Source organism: Myotis davidii, unplaced genomic scaffold (assembly GCF_000327345.1).
Source record: "Myotis davidii unplaced genomic scaffold, ASM32734v1 scaffold96, whole genome shotgun sequence".
Lineage (NCBI taxonomy): Eukaryota > Metazoa > Chordata > Mammalia > Chiroptera > Vespertilionidae > Myotis > Myotis davidii.
In genome coordinates, this window is record NW_006289416.1 from 5,166,033 (window position 1) to 5,183,709 (window position 17,677).

General features: G+C 40.4%; 1 protein-coding gene across 2 annotated transcripts in view; it reads left to right on the forward strand.

Moving 5' to 3' along the window:
• GREB1L (growth regulation by estrogen in breast cancer-like) overlaps positions 1–17,677 on the forward strand; it is a 130,570-nt gene that overhangs the window by 69,117 nt on the left and 43,776 nt on the right. For both annotated transcript variants that reach the window (XM_006761880.2, XM_006761881.2), the window contains 4 exons: positions 4,573–4,899; positions 5,940–6,068; positions 6,616–6,750; positions 9,051–9,248. In XM_006761880.2, coding sequence (XP_006761943.1) covers positions 4,573–4,899; positions 5,940–6,068; positions 6,616–6,750; positions 9,051–9,248 — 789 coding nt within the window. The remainder of the gene's footprint in view (positions 1–4,572; positions 4,900–5,939; positions 6,069–6,615; positions 6,751–9,050; positions 9,249–17,677) is intronic.

Below are 17,677 nucleotides of genomic sequence, written 5' to 3' on the forward strand. Positions count from 1 at the left end.
ATCTTTCTTCTATCATTGACAGTCCCTCTAGGCTGTGGGCTGCTTGCCTGTGTTCCTGAGAAGCATCTACGGTACCAGTCTATAGAGTGTGTTTTCTTTAGTGAATTACCGGTATGTTTACCGGTAATAAACTTGCACTGTTTTATGCATATGTTTGATTACATACAGCCTTGTGACAGTTTTCCTGCATGTCATAAGCATTTGAATATAAATTAAAATGTTAAAATCAAATCTGATATTGTTTTACCTTTTATTTGGTGTGTGGAAGGTGTGCGGAAGAGGGGGTAGTCTTATACGGCGAGTATATAACAAACTCTGTATTTTGAGTGGAAATGTTAGGGGGTCGTCTTATACGCCCAGTCGTCTTATACGCCGGCAAATACGGTATTTCCTTTTTCTTTCTTCCCCGTTTCTCTCAGATGTAGCATCCCCTGGTCTTTGCTTTGCTTGAGTCCTACGAGAGGTAAATTGCTCCACCTAGTGTTCAGTCTCATGATGGATCTGAAGTCTCCGAAGTATTTAATGACAGAACCTCAAAGGGCTGAGGCATGAGCACCCCTCCTTGGCCAAATGACCTTTCTGAAAGTGCGGCTACCACCTGGAATGCAAATGTAGCCATTGGAAATTATTTTTCAGTTTTCCATTTAGTCTTTTTATCTTGTTTATCCACTATTCCTACACCCATTTTTTTCTTCTTTAGCTATACCTCTTTGATGTAGTCCTATAATGCTTTTTTCCTTCTTTGAGGTAGTAACTAGACCACCTTAGAAGGCTCTCTAGGCTTTAGGGTAGGGGGATACGTAGGTCATGAACCCTTCACTTCCTCTATTTGATAATTCCTCTGAGCCCCACAGTGGGTGTATGCAGGTGCTTTGACAATACTATAGTGATTCAGCATCATTTACATTGCAATGTCCTTTATTTTGCAAACTGCAGTAGGCCATCTAACATGCAGCCTAATTATATACTCACACTAGGACTTCAAGCCACTGATTTACTTAGGAAGATGTTCAAGGTGTAAAATTACATCTAAAAATTTTTTATCTGCACTTTTGTGAATTATTTCATATTTTAAAATATTTTTGTGTTGAATAATAAACACTGGGCTCAGCGGTGTTAAAAAGAAAGTTTCAGCAGGCCAGATTTGGTCTTTGGGGTATCAGCCAGCATTCCTGACTGCAACTCTCGGTGCCCTGAGAGCTCAAAGACCTGCTTTGGCCTGGGATCTGCTCTGACACGGGCTTTTGAAACTTGCAAGGCTTCAGATATCTCTTGAGCCACTTTCATGATAAACCTAGGACTTGTAAATCATGCTTATTAGTGGGCAATAAAGTTATAAAAACCACCTATGTCTGCAGCCCATTTGATGTCATAATTTTAATTTGTATGTACAGACCTTTGACTGTATTCCAAGATTAAAATGAGCTTTCGATATACTCAGGATCAGTAAAACAAGGACAAATAGAGTAATGCTATTTTAACAAACCAAGGCAATCAGGAAAGCATTTTTTTTGGTCTTAATGGTAGTTTAAAAATTGAAGTTAACCAAATGAACTAAATGGTCAAAACAAAATGTCTTCCCTTAAATAACTAAAAGCTCCTACCTTAAAAAAATAGGAAAATTTTCATTCAATTACATAAAACTCTTCTTCACCCTGCAGGATCAGTTCTCTCTAGCTTTTAGTTACAGCCAATTAACTACATCTTTTAATGTGCAAGATGAATAACAGTTTCTTTTTTTTTTTAATCTAAATTGTGTATGTTGGGACATTGCTTCTTCTCAACAACTAACTCATCTGGAGTCACTGAAAAATATTTTTGCCTTCCGAAGTTTTGAAAAAGGGGGCAATAATATTTTCACATATGCTGTAGATTATAGATAGACATTTTGAAAAGTAAATCCAAATTTCTAAAAGCAAATCTAAAAATTTGATGGTTCAGTTACTTGGAGGTAACAGGAAGAAAAGCAAGATTCTTCAGAAGGAGCAGGCCTTTCTGCTACAGTCACTTTAAAAAAAAATCTCTGTTATTTCACAATCTGAAAATCATTTGAAGTAGATAGTGAAATCAGCAAATCCAGAGATTCTGGGATGGCTGAGTCTGTTGGAACCTTGTCTTTTCCTATTAAAGTAGTTCTATCTGAAAAGCCATCAGAACTGACGCCTGAGCTAAGCTGAGTTACTGGAGATCAGCACTTGAAGGAACAAATTCTGTTATTAAATTTGTGAAAAGTAGAGGAAAGGCTCCTGCAATTTAGCCATAAAGGCTGAGGATGAAATAATAGCAGGTGATTGGAAGCAAGGCATTTTAACTTAAGAAGTCTCTTACCTCATGAAACTTTTATACATTTTTCCATTTCTCAATTCCTACTAGTAATCCAGTCAAAACTCTATAAAAGTGAGTTTTAAGGCCATGGAGAATGCTATGAACATGTTCAATGATTTTATTTTCCCAGAATGCCTTAATATTTGGATTTAATTATGCTGCCTAATTGAACATGTTAGTCACAGTGTGGAGTGAGTCTTATGGACACACCTATTAACCAGGCCTCTGAGCCTTCAGGGTGTCTATGAGAGGCAGTAGGGAAATTGGAGACAGTCTAAGCCGTCATTTCTTCTGGTATACTATAATCAACTTTACATTGCACTCTTTTTTCATTATATTCATAGATATTATGTAAAAACACTTTCATGTATTGCCTCTATACCTAATTTTGCGGATACTGTCCACAGGAAAATGAAGTTTAATTCTTTTCACTCTCAATTTATATTTAGACAGATTCTCACTTTCCCCAGCTAGAGTATGCTGTCATCATCTAGTTATTCCCCAGGTTTCACTCCTTTCACAGTCAATGCAAACCTCTCCACTTTGAGCTCACTACCAAGTGTGTACCTAGTGACCACTAACCATGATGCTAATTTGAAAAAGTAAATAAAGATTAGGTGACAAGAAGGCATCCACGTCCCCCTAGAAACTGACTGTGGAGGACAAAGGAAACATAAACACAGTGTCAGCATTGCGATTTTGTGGCCCTCTTTCCGTGTATAGAAGAGAAAAATCTGTCTGTTAGGATTTCATCCTTCTACCTTCCTCTGGCCTCCAGCCAATCCTGGAAAAAACTTTTTTCTCTAATTAAAAGTTTATTTTTTAAAATGTGTAATATTTTATTTAATTTTTCTACCCTAAAAGTATTATTAAACCTCCATTTTCTTACTTTCCCAGAGAAGATGGAAAGGTACAGGTAGGCCACTTCAACCCTTGACTCACTCACATTGCCTCCTTCCCTACAGAAATCCAGTCCCTTATCCCCGTCTTTTTTCACAAGGACTATTAGCCCTGAGTTCTGAGACCATTGCCTGACCTCACAGACTCTAAGGCAGTGATGGCGAACCTTTTGAGCTCGGCGTGTCAGCATTTTGAAAAACCCTAACTTAACTCTGGTGCCGTGTCACATATAGAAATTTTTTGATATTTGCAACCATAGTAAACAAAGACTTATATTTTTGATATTTATTTTATATATTCAAATGCCATTTAACAAAGAAAAATCAACCAAAAAAATGAGTTCGTGTGTCACCTCTGACACGCGTGTCATAGGTTCGCCATCACTGGTTTAGAACAATGACTGGCATAGTAAGTACTCCACACACTTTAGCTTTAACCATTGTCATCGCTGGCCTCAAGTTATTAACTAAGTTACCCCCTTTGGAAGATGTAAGGCAGCATCTTTTCTCCTTCCCAGGCCCCAGCTGTGCCCCTGAGACACTGGGGTGTCACCGGCTACAAAAGGGCAAGGCTGCCTAAATGTAAATTGGGAGTGAAAAGAATTAAACTTTATTTTCCTGTAGACAGTATTCTCAAAATTAGGTATAGAGGCAATGCATGAAAGTGTTTTTTACATAATACCTATGAATACAATGAGAAAGGAGTGAAACCTAAGGATTATAGTATATCAATAGGTTAGCTTCTTACTTCATTAGTCATTAACCATTTACATAATGCCAACTTTCATAGGTTAGGCAATATACCACTTTCAGTGACTATCTCCTAAGGCGTACAATAGAATTAATACTATGTCTGAGTACAACCTCTTTTAAAGATATCAAGATTAGAATAAAGGAAAACAAAACCCTGCATTAAAAAAAAATATTGAGGTAGCCAATCCAATGTGGTTGAGCATCCATCCATGAACCAGGAAGTCATGGGTTGATTCCTTGTCAGGGCACCTGCCTGGGTTGAGGGCTCCAATCCCCAGTGGGGGACGTGCAGGAGGCAGCCAATCGATGATTCTCTCTCATCATTGATGTTTCTCTCTCTCTCTCCCTCACCCCTTTCTGCCTCTGAAATCAATAAATCGTATAAAAAATACTGAGGTAGGCAGAGAAGAGAGATGGTAATTTCACAATGGGAAATGGTTGGCAGGGGCTCTATGCTCATGGCCACTACAGGAAAAAGCTTATTTGACAGTTGGAGTGGGTATGGTGGGCTTAAAAGGATTGCACGTTCATGTCTGTCTGTCTTTTCTAGCTGTGATTTTTTTTAAAAAAAAAATTCTAATTCTCTTCAATTTAGGTCCTGATCAGATACCTCTCAGGGAAGAATTTGAGCAAATTATGCTGAAAGCTATGCAGGAATTTACTCTGAGAGAGCGAGCCCTGCAGATGGGTGCTCAGTGTACACCTGTGTCGCCAGGCCAACTCCCCTGGCTGGCTAGATTAATTGCCAGCGTATCTCAAGACTTGGTTCATGTGATTGTGACCCAGAACTCTTTGGCAGAAGGCATTTCAGAGACATTGAGGACTCTCAGTGAAATGAGACACTATCAAAGGCTGCCAGATTATGTGGTGGCAATTTGTGCATCGAAAATCAGAGGAAATGAATTTTGTGTGGTAGTATTAGGTGAGTAATTTTTTTGTTGTGATTTTTTTTTGTTTTAACCCACTCATTCAATCATCTGTCCATTTGAAAAATAGCTATTGGGTGTTTCAGGCATTCATGCAATTAATCTCTGATTAAGTGCTCCCACTTGGGTTCTTCCTCCTAATTTTAACTTCTCCTTTACTCAGATCAGATTTTTGTAGGCCTTAGTTTGGCTGGTGTCCCTGTCAGCTGGTGGTGGGGGCATTATTTCAAAGCATACCCGCGTAACAGATACCCTTGTCTCATGTAACTTCTCTTCTTAAAAAGTTTTGGAAATGTTATCACTCTAGCATGTGATAATGCCATGCCACAGGTGGCCTAAGTCAGTGAATGAGATTTGCCAGGAACTTAGCTCATGTATTCACCTCCTCACTGAGGAGGCTATTTAATATTGTAATGTTGACTCTGGGTAAATGGCTCAGAAAGTCGGTACATTACAAAGTGTGTTTTTGTTTCTTATGCTGATTTTCTGTCGGGTACCATCCTGAGTGGCCATTTGGACTAAATTTTGCTTTTCTTCTCTAGTGAGTGGCTCTCAGCTCTTCCTACCAAAGAGACCAAGCCCCCTCACTTTGACAAAACCTGCCTTCCCATCTCTCCATGATATATGACTCTTTCAGAAAGTGTAATATATTTAAGATTTTTTGTTTTTATTTTTAAAATCAACTTAACGTAAGTTTATATTTTAAGACAGATGTTCATCAGAACCATGTAAACACAATTTTTAAAGGTTTTTCCTCCCTAATCTTTAAACACAGGTCTGATATGTTTTCACAGTTAGAAACATAAGAAATGTCATTTTTTCTTTTTTCTCACCTAACATCATATTATAAACATTTTATGTTTAGAATTGTCATTTCAAATGCTGTGCAATTTTCCATCTTTTGATGTGCCGAAATTTCTTTAACCAAGTCCCTACCATTATATGCTTTGGTTGTTGCCAATTTTCGCTCTCATAAATCATGTCCCAGGGAACATTTGTTCACTGGCACATCATCTTCTCTCTCTCTGTTCTGCAGGTCAGCATCAGTCCAGAGCTCTGGCAGAGAGCATGCTCACCACAAGTGAGTTTCTAAAAGAAATAAGTTATGAGCTCATCACAGGAAAGGTCAGTTTCCTGGCATCGCATTTCAAAACCACATCATTAGGTGAGTGGTCGTAGGATTCAGCAACATCACCAACCCTGGCTGTGTGATTTTCTGAATTTAAATCTTAGCCTGTCAAGGAGATAAGTGTAGGACTTAAGCTTGCGGGCTGAGCTCCCTTCATCCTCCCTTCATTTGGAATGGCTTTTCCTCAGTATTCTGTGCCTGTCCGGGGCTTGGGGGTACCATAATGGGAGGCCTCAGCTCAGCCACCGCTTTGCTATCTGACCTTGAGCGACAGTTTCTCTCTCCAGATTTCGGGTTTTTAATGTCAAGTGGAGATACCATGATCCCATCCTGCCTGCTTTTAGTATTATGGAGGTCCAGAGAGACAGAGCATGTGAAAGCGTATAAACTATACGCATGATATAAAGGAGGGCGGCTCTGGCTAAGGAGACGCTGCCGCCGGGTTGGCCAAGTGTAACCTCGGATGTCAAAAGCTGGCTGCCTGACAACCGCGATGAGAACCTAGCTTAACTGCCCTACGTGGAGCCTGGTGGAAACACATCCTTCCTTGCAATCTTCTTATCTCCGCTTTGTTTTGTAATAGGCGATGACCTCGACAAGCTGCTAGAAAAAATGCAACAAAGAAGAGGAGACAGTGTTGTTACCCCTTTCAATGGTGACCTTCATGAATATGTGTCCCCTCAGGAGGCTGCTGCTATGATTCCCACGCAAAACCTGGGTAATGTCACCTTGGACCAAAAGCAGGAATCAGCCCTCAGGCCCGACATTATAGAGACTAAGTCCTTCTGAGGGTTTTGAGGTCTCGTCTTCACATCACAGACTGTACCAGGCTTTTCATCATTCACTACATGATAAATCTGGCTTGTGTTAAAAATGCCTTTCCGAGTGGTCTGGATCAAACACCTTGTTCTTAGTAAATATGTCCTAGAATTTAAATCAAAGCCAAACACTTTATTTTCAGCATTATCTCCTTTTTCCTGGAAAGATGCCTGGGTCCTTGGTGTACTTTCCTTAGCTCCACCAGCTGTGCCCAGAAAGCTGTCGTTGTGCAGAGGCCTTCAAAGAACTGCTTGAAAGCGTCTAGACCGCAGTCTGTGCAGGGCTGGCTCTCCATCACCTTCGTTTACTCTCTGACATGTAAGACACATAATCAGGGATCACGAGGCCTTCCCGGCAGATGCAGCAGCGATAGCAAAACATCATCTGCCTTATCACAAACTCCCTGGACGCAAAGGGGAATGGTGGGACCAGGGGTGAGGAGTTCAGTCATTAGATTGGATTCCTTTCGGTTCAGATTCTTTCCCCCAATTGCCCATGTGGTAGGGACATCATAGGAAAGGATGGGGGGGAAAATAACGGGAGAAAACATAGATATAAAACAGATCCACAGAAGCTGCTGCTGACAACCTGTTGACCTCCACTTGATAGGACTATATCGTGTAGATATTAGGATCACCACAGCAGTGAAAGTAGCATGGCTTAGCATCAGTTCAGCCATAAAAACAATGCAAATACAGGCAGTAAAATTTTTTTTTTTTTACTTCTAGACATTATTTGATAATCAGGTGATCGTTGAGATGATCTAAAATGTATTTATACTGTTTTGAATTACTAACAAAGTTAGAATTTATAAATTCTCAGAGAACTTACAAATTCCCACATACATATCCTTGATTCTCTGTTTAAGAAACATTGCTTAAAGATATTGGTAGGTTTCTTCAAACTTCAAAATTTGCTAAGTTAAATTTTACAAAGGTATCCCATTACCTAGAGAAGTCTCCACCCATTTAATCTGTGAAATGAAGGGGGGGAAATGACCTAGTGATCAGAAGACAGACTTACTTTGATTGGTAATCTTTGTGGGTCAGAAACTTTTGGGGCTACTATTAAAAGTGGCAGCTATGGGCTTTTCTAGTGGGTTCTCTCAGCCAGTAGGAGACCCGCCCACCTGTATAAACCTGCACTCACTGTCAGGATTCTGTGGTGGCTGAGGTACCCGGAAGGACTACCATCTTTGTGTTGGCCGTGTTGCAGTTTGATTTTAGAGAGTATTAATTAGCACCGGTTAATTGGGCCATTGTGTGTGCCAGTGAGACTTCCACATGTGTTTCTGATAAAAAGCAGCCTTTTCAAGAAATATTGGATGTTGCCTGCTCAGGCATTTAGCTGACTAAGCCTGTCTCATTGTGTCTGCGCATGCATGCACATATAAGAGAGATTGATTGCTTGGTTCTAACTTGTAATAAAAAGCTACTGACATACGTAGAGTATCTGGGCAATGTTTTTCTAATGTGTCACCAATTGAGTGGCCAGCTGGCTGTGTCATGAGTCTCTTCAGATAGTACAGGTGTCAGCACTGGAGTTGACCACAATCACCTAGATCTGCCAGGTCACAAGCACTGGCAAAGTTAAGTGTGAAAAAGGTGAAGGTGGTGTCTCTGTGACCTATGTGAGGCAGTCACTGGGAAGAGTATTTTAAATCATGTTGCAGTGGGCTTGCTGGAGAGGAAATGTTTACTGCGGTGCCGCCCAGAAAAGCTCAGAGGAACTCAGCATTACTGTGGTTAGGACATTGCCTCCTTTGCTGAACGAGGGCACCTGACCTGAGCTGGTATTCCTAAAGAAAACCGGAAACTCTTTCCTCCCCTTTCCAGAGATAAGTCCTGGCTCCAGCTGAGAGGATGTGGTCTGTACCCCACTTCCTCCCCATTTCTGGGCGGGGGAAGAGTGCTGAGTTAGTGGTTTATGAGACAATTGATTTTAAAATAATACATTTGTAAAATTACCACAACCACTCTTGAACATACCCTTTCAACCACGTTTTCAGGGAAAATAGTCAAATCTATTAAATGCAATAGAGAGTAAAAGTAGAAAGCAAGAGCTCTTGGTGATAGAGCATTATTTTATTGTGTGTGTGTGTGTGTGTGTGTGTGTGTGTGTGTTATGTCCCCATTACGGATTCACAGTGGCCATCACAGAAGTGAATTAATCTTCTTCCTGTAACTTTTTTTATTTTAGATATAGATAATGAAACCTTCCAAATTTATCAACCACAGCTTACAGTTGCCAGAAAGCTCTTATCCCAGGTGTGTGCTATAGCAGACAGCGGCAGCCAGAGCCTGGACCTCGGCCACTTCAGCAAAGTGGACTTCATCATCATTGTCCCGCGATCAGAGGTTCTGGTGCAGCAAACTCTTCAACGGATTCGACAATCAGGTAAGACTGAACTTGCAAAGAGGACCCTACCTAGGTTCAGCCGTACATTTCCTCTACCTCTTTACTTAATCCAGATGTTTATAGGACAATTCCATCCTTTTTTACAGTAATTGCTACTTAAATTTATCTGTAAGTTTTCCCTCAAAGTGTTCTGGCCTTTTCCCTTCTTGGTCAAGGGTAAATTGAAGTACATGTTTTCCTGATACTGTGAAGTCCATGGTGGCATCCATGGACTAGATACTGGTCACTCATTTGTGAAGAGAAGTGTTCTCAAGGCAAGGATAGCCTTGCATGGGATGATGGGGTCTATGCCTCCTGAACTCCTTCTATGGCTTGGATAGGCCGTATACCCCTCAGGGATTCTTAGCAATTTAGCACACTACCAGCACATCTTCAACCCAGAGAGCAAAACACCATCCCCCATGTCAATAATGAGAAGCCTCAATGAAAAAAATAGTTGGAATTTCTCCTAATGACTTTAAGGGAATAAATATAGAGGAAAATTATTTTCCCAGATAATATGAAAAGGCAGAGAGCAAAAATCTAGAAATCTGTGGTAATACCTCTTTTAACCATAAAATTTGCTTAAAATGATAAGAAGCAGTAAAGAATTTAGAAAATTCTTGCTTTGTAAACTCAGTTTGAAAAGGAAATTATAAATGTCACGTTGCTTCTGAGTACCTTAGCTGGCAGGCAACACACACACACACACACACACACACACACACACACACGGTTTTAGCTGGAGGATACATCTTTGCCACAGTAAAAAATACATATTTTTTCCAATATATTGAAAACAGGTAGGAGGCAGAAGAATTTAGAGGAGCTTAAAGTGTAGGTTATATGTTTTGTGGCCTATCACACAGTTGCTCCTTAGACGTTAGTGTAGCTACAGATCACCTGGGCATCTTGTTAAAATGCAGATTCCCGCTCAGTCGGTCTGGGTGGACTCCAGATTCTGCTTTTTAACAAGCTCCCAGGAAATGCCAGTGCTGCACGTCTGAGGACCACACTTTAAGTAGCACAGCTCTGTAGGAAATCTTTTGTTCGTTCCATGGGCCAAATGAGCTGACAGTCAATTTTTCCCTCTGTAACTGGCACATGTGAAGTCCATGCCTGCTGGAGGCCTAACTGTGCCTCTAAAATTCTGAATGTCAAGTTACAAAATGACCTGTTGCCCTGTTACAAAACCTGTTGGATTGACTTATAGGTGATTAGCCAGAGAAGATCAAACACCTTCTCTTATAGCTCTCCCAGAAACCAGAGTGAGTTCTAGGCTCCCTCAGCTACTGGCCATTTCTGCATTTTCTTTCTGCCCCTCTCCATTGAGGGAAATGCATGGACTTCAGTCACACTACATAAGCATTGACCAGATGCTTTACTTCTTATGGATTTTCCACTGCCATAACATGGAGGGAGTGCCTTCTCTTGTAGGTATTTTACTTGCACCAATTGGCATCTGTGGCCTTCCCGAGTCTGTGATCTGATATCCCAAATCGTGCTTGAGCAAACTCAGCGCACCTGTTTCAAGTGGTGAGCTCATCCCTGGTCAGCAGTTGTGCTCTCTGTGAGCCTTTTCCTGAAATGACCTCTTGATGGCCTGTGCTTTCACCTCTCTTGATAAATGCAAGACTCTAAATAAAACTGCAGTTTTGACAGATGAAGAAATTATATAGGTCCTTCCTTTTCCCTTTTCAATGCCTTCAGATTTTTCTAAAGTGAGTATTTTAAGATTATCCTTTCTCAGGAATTTGACTAGTTACCTAAGCTTGGAATTCAGAAAAATTAATGTTATGCACAGATTTGAAAAATTCAAGGCAAAACATATTTTAAAAAGTATTCAAGTTTGACGTTAGCATACATACTGAAATTTTTGCTGCCCAAACAATCACTTCTATATGTTTTTAAATAACTGTATTCATTTTTATTATAGAGAAACATAGTAGTAATAGTATTCTTTTTTTTAAGCTATCTTTTCACAAATTTTTATTTATTTTTAATTGATTTCAGAGAGGAAGGGAGAGGGACAGAGAGATAGAAACATCAATGATGAGAAAGAATCATTGATTGGCTGCCTCCTGCACGCCCCTCAATGGGGACTGAGCCCGAAACCTGGGCATGTGCCCCTGACCGGAATCGAACCCGGGACCCTTCAGTCCACAGGCCAATGCTCTATCCACTGAGCCAAACTGGCTAGGGCAGTAATAGTATTTTTTATTTTGTTTTTGTTTGTTTGTTTGTTTGTTTTTTAAATATGTTTTATTGATTTTTTTACAGAGAAGAAGGGAGAGGTATAGAGAGCTAGAAACATCGATGAGAGAGAAACATCGATCAGCTGCCTCCTGCACACCCCAAACGGGGGTGTGCCTGCAACCAAGGTACATGCCCTTGACTGGAATCAAACCCGGGACCCTTCAGTCCACAGGCCGACACTCTATCCACTGAGCCAAACTGGTTAGGGCAGTATTCTTTATTTTGAAAAATAAAAGCACATAGGAACATTTACATGTTTATAACCCCACCTTTCAAGAATAACCACTCGTTAAAATCTAGGTGTTCACAAATGACACAGTTGCTGGTGTTCCAGGCTTTCTTCTCTCCATGTGTCTGTTTTGTAGCTGACATTATAGTTCACACATTTCCCCATGTCATTAAAAGCTTTTGTAAGCATCATTCTTTTTTTAAAATATATTTTTATTAATTTCAGAAAGGAAGAGAGAGATAGAAACATCGATGAGAGAGAATCATTGATTGGCTGCCTCCTAAGTGACTCACACTGGGGATTGAGCCCACAACCCGGGCATGTGCCCTGACCGGGAATTGAACCGTGACCTCCTGGTTCATAGGTCGATGCCACACTGGCCGGGCTGTAAGTATCATTCTTAATGAGTGTATAATATTCCAGTCTTTTTGTAAGTATCATTCTTAATGAGTGTATAATATTCCACATCATACATAACACACCAAAATTTATTTGCTTTGATATTTTAATACCTTCACATTCTTGGAATACACAACAATTGATAAGAGGAACAGGAAGGACCATAGGATGTTAAGATGTAAAGATAAATTATCTAGAGCAGAGTAAATAGTTAGCAAGAGATTATTCACTAAAACAACTCTTTAAAAAATCACAGATACAAACATAGAAAGGATTCTCAAGAAATCACCTGACTCAGTTTCCTCAAGTTTTGCCATGTGACTCAAAGAGAGCTTCAGTTGCCTAAGTTCACAGAGGGTAGTGGCTAACGTGGTGCCTCTCTGGGGCCTGGCAGCAGTAAGTGCTCAACTAATGCTTGAATGGAGACGAGAGTGAGGAAGAGGAGGGACAGGCAGGGGGAGAAACAGTGTTCAAGTACTCCGCTCTCTGGTTCCATTTGCCTTTCCCTAAAGAAAGCATTTCAGCAGCCAGCCTGCCAGGAAAAGCACAAGGCAGGGAGAGGCAGCCAGGGCACACAGAAAGGCCACGTCCTTGGCAGCCCTTGTGTGGCTGGAAGAAAAAGGTGAAAATAGAAACCATCACGTTGCTGCAGACCCAGCACTAAGGCAAAGCACTTGATACCTCAACTACATTCTAATTCAGGAAGGGAGACAGGGAGGAAAAGAAAACGTTATGGAAAGAATTTAAGGAATTAAAGAAGAAATGAAATGTGTTAAAAAAAATTTGTAAGTTTGCCCAAAATGGACTTATAACTGCTGGAGTGATCAGTGCAGAAGTAGCAGTTTCATTTTATAAAATTGGATGTTGTGACATAATTCTTCTAATTCAGGAGACCCTGAATTCTATAAATTAAGTATCCATGCATTAAAAATGCAAGGCACTTTCAATTCAAGGTGGGTGGGATGAAAACAGGGAGTATTAGTGACTGTTCACACTTTCCACCATCCTGCTTTTAAAATGGTGTAGGTGGGAGCCCCAGGAATGGGAGTCACGGGCAGTATGCAGTCACGGAAGCTTTATCAGTTCAGGGGAATGATGTCTATTTGACACCTCATCACATGCCTGACTATAAAAGAACCAGAGAGACATTTTCATCTGCTGATAGGTAGACACATTATTCTATCCAAATGGATGTAAAGAAATTTCAAGGTGGTAGTAGAGGTTAGAAGGGGAAGTGAAAAAATAGATGAACGCATTTTCACATTCTAAAGTATATTTTCCTGGTCTCATTAACCTTATACCTCCTTGTCAGTCACCTAAAGTTTAAGTAGAAGAAAGGCAATATTTATTGGGAAGGGACAGAGGCGAGAGGGAGGGAGAAAGTACTAGGAAATCACTCTGTACAGAGGTGGAATCGGGAAACACCTGAGATTCCTTTGTACAAATATTACTGAACAGGTACCTAAGTTAGCATTCTTAAAGTCAGTTTCCAAATAAGTTGTTAGCCCAGTGCCCATGCCTGGTGTATAGAAGATGGCATCTGGCTCACAGTCTTCTCTGCCTCCCAACCTGCTTCCATCCGGAGGTACTTTCTTTTTTTCCTTTTTTTTTTAGTTCAGATAATAGATTTATTTTGCTTTTGTTGAGTGTAGACAAAATGCAAGCTTAAATGAGCTCTGCAGGTTATCCTCCTGTATGTCTTTTAATATCTCAATTGGAAAAAAAGAGTTTGTATCCTTGCATATTTTGCTAAGAAACCATGTAAATACTGTGATATTCATGGTCAACTCCAGGTAAAATATTTCAAGATGACAAAGTTTATCTTGGATGCTTTCTCAGTTCTCGTTTCTGTATTGGTGCCCTTAATTCTCTCTTTCCTCTCTTCTTTCCTACCCTGAACTTTCCTTCTCATCACATTTCCAGAATCTGATTCTGCTCTTTAGCTACCCCCAATCACTCACAAAACACCCCGCATGCTTTTCCTCTCAAGTCTCCCCCAGATCCAGAGGTACTTTCTATCCAGGTGGACAACTAGTCAATATCCTAGTTTCTCAGTACCGTACATTCCTCATCCTCAAGCACCTTTACCTGCACTCCTCAGTTACCTGCTCTCTAGTCATATTCAGACCCTGCTGGACTCTGGAATCCTTAATTCTAATATCCCCAATGTCAGACCACAGACTCCTTTTCTACATACACCGTGGGGGGAAAAAAAATCAACCTTTCCAATTGGTTCTTTGGTTGGCTCTCTCCCCCATTCTCTGCAGTGGCTATTGCAGACTCTGTCACTCAAAACTTCCAACTTAAACTTTCTCTTTTAGCAAATGATCAAGCCACCAACTTCTCTTCTCCCCCACCCCCAATAGAAGAAAACTTCAGATAACTGTATATACATCCATCCTTGCCCCTTCCCTCTTGATCAGTGAAAGAGCCGTCTTCCTCTATTTCAGCCTGATTCTCCCACCTTGTAAATGCCACTTCTCCTCGTGGCACTCACACTATTATTTCTCGGTCTCATTACCACCTCCAACTTCTTTCTCCCCTGGGGCTCATCCCATCCATTTAAACCTGCCTCACTCTCTGGAAGACAAAACAAGCCTCTGTTAATCCTACCTAACTCTCCCACTCATCCTTCACTAGTTAACTGCCAACCTTACTGAGTCGCCTGTTGTTAGTTATCTCCATTTCCTCACCTCCCAGTCACTCCTCAACACCCTAGAAATGGGCCGCCACTTCCCACCCCTACCCTTATAGGACTCTCACCAATGTTACCAAATGACCTTTTCATCCTTTTCTGGACTCCTTTTGAAAAAAATATATTTTTTTATTGATTTCAGAGAGAGAGAGAGACAGACAGAGAGAGAGAGAGAGAATGATGAAAGAGAATCATTGATTGAAAGAGAATCCTGCACACTCCCCACTGGGGATCGAACCCATAACCTGGGCATGTGTCCTGACCAGGAACCGAACCATGACCTGCTGGTTCATAAGTCTACGCTCAGCCACTAAACCATGCTGGCCGGGCCTTTTCTGAACTCTTGACAGCACAGGTGACCTCCACTCCTTCCCTGCAGTATCTTCAGCTTCTAAGATACTCTTTCTCTTCAACTAGGAAGTAAAAGACTCAGGAAACATCTCTGTCTTATTTATGACACAGCAGACACTTAATATTTATTGAACTAAATTTTATATAACGTTTTTTTAATTTAATTTAAAATCTATTTTAAAAGGAAAACATAGAAGTACTATTTAAGATTTGGTAGTCCTCTGGCAGAAACAAATTAAGTCTAAACCATGTTCTAGAAATCTACTTTGCCCACCTTAGATATGTATGTATCAGGTGTATCTGCCAGTCACACAGGCTTCTGAAGTGGTATCTATGTGTTCAGAATGCCATTCTGTGCAGGTCTAGCTGCTTCCCTCCTTGACCCAAACAAACAGCACAGGTACACACCCACACAGACAGGTCTCAGCAAACCAGACTAAGAACCCTCCCCCTGGGCGGGGACGGGGGGGGGAAGAACCCTCCCCCACTGGAAAGACAGAAGGAGCCAGCTGAGCCACCAGAAGACAAAGGGACCGCCAGTGCAATGGGCACAAAAAGTGATTAGCAGGAATTTTAACCAGCTATTTCAATTTCCAGGTATTTATTTGCTGAAGAGGGACTGCCAGGGTGAAGGAATGGCCATGGTTATCATAATACTTAAAAAGTTAGCATGCTCTAAAATTTAATATTTTCTTGATTTTGATATCCTTTTAAACATTAGAATATTTTTGCATACCATACCTTTGGAGAAATTAGTTCAATCCACAGGCAAGATGAACAGCTAAAACTGAGAGCAGTTTTATTTTTTCTTTAGGATATCTTCTTGATGAGAAAAACAAGAAATTAAAATTAGAAATGAAATTCTTTATTAATAAAATGTCAAGGGATAGGAATGTACAAGTTAGAATGCATTGTTCTTTCCAAATAAATAGGCAGGGTCATGGAGCACTGAGGTGAGTACTGGAACACCTGAACATTTTGGATTTCTCGGAGACCATTAGCTCCTTCTAGTGATGGGATCTGGCCACTCATTCGGACTTTTGACCCTTATGAAAAGGCTTTGATACTGGTGCTCACAAGGTATTGTGGACTTGGTGTGTGTGTTCTTGTTCTCATTCCCTTCAAGGCCCCTAGATGGTTGAAACCTTGCTGTTCCTCTTTTCAAGTTTTGAGAGAAAGGGCCTCAGAGGACATGATGTTGTTTTTCTCTAATCCCACAAAGGGCTAGGGCTCAAGTGTTCCTGAAGTCCATCTGGCTTCTGTAGCCCTCAGTCAAGAAAAAGGGGCACAAGTGGCTATACTCAAGCTGCGTGGAGTCCTTGGCTGTCCAAGAAAGTTTCTCTCCAGGGACCTTTCGAGTTGGTTATTCCTGTGTGAGATGCTCATGACTGGGGCACCACCTTATGTCAGCTCCACCGGCACAAAATAATCACCTTCAGGAACACAGTGATCCCCAACTGCTGTGGCTCTAAAACTCAGTGAGTTGCAAAATGTCATAAAAGAAGAGTACTGTTCCCTTCTAAGTTTCCATTCATGTCAAAAGTAAGATTTAGTATCTGTTGGTGCTACCAGTGGAAACTGCTGATCTCCAGTTCCTATTGAGTTGTAAAAATGTGACAGATTTGCTCATAATTTATTAGAATATAAACTTTTATTTAATCCTATAGAATCCTGATAAACAAATTATCAAGAAGACAGAAAGTGACCTTTCTCAGATAAGCCATTTCTCTCAGCATTTCTGACCATTTTCAGATTCCACACCTTTGTGCCTACTTTGAAAAACAAAATAAAACATAAAGACTAAACCAGCCGAAACCGGTTTGGCTCAGTGGATAGAGCGTCGGCCTGCGGACTGAAAGGTCCCGGGTTCGATTCCGGTCAAGGGCATGTACCTGGGTTGCGGGCACATCCCCAGTAGGAGATGTGCAGGAGGCAGCTGATCGATGTTTCTCTCTCATCGATGTTTCTAACTCTCTATCTCTCTCCCTTCCTCTCTGTAAAAAATCAATAAAATATATTTAAAAAAAAAAAAAAGACTAAACCAGAAACTAATGAAAAAGTTTATCTATATGGGGTGGAAGAGTTAGGCATGGATGACTATAACTTTTCATATAGCTTGACTTTTGATCTTCATAAATGAGTTACATATTCAAAAATATTTCATTAAAATGATAAAGAAAAACTTAATATTCAATGCAAACAGAAATAAATGAACCTAACTCCATATAAAATTGATAACCACACACTGAAAAGAATTAATTCAAGTGTTTTTGAACACAGTTTTCTTATTGTACAATTTCAATGTGATATATCCTAATGGCAAAAAGAATTGCAATTAAATCTTGAATTTTAATCATTATATTGTTGGGAGTGGTATTAATAATTTTAAAACTATTTGTGTATTTCATAGGATATAACAAATGCATAAATATTTTAATCTTGTTGAACACCAGGGTTTTCACATGAAAGAAGGGAACCTCAAATATGGAATGGGAAAGA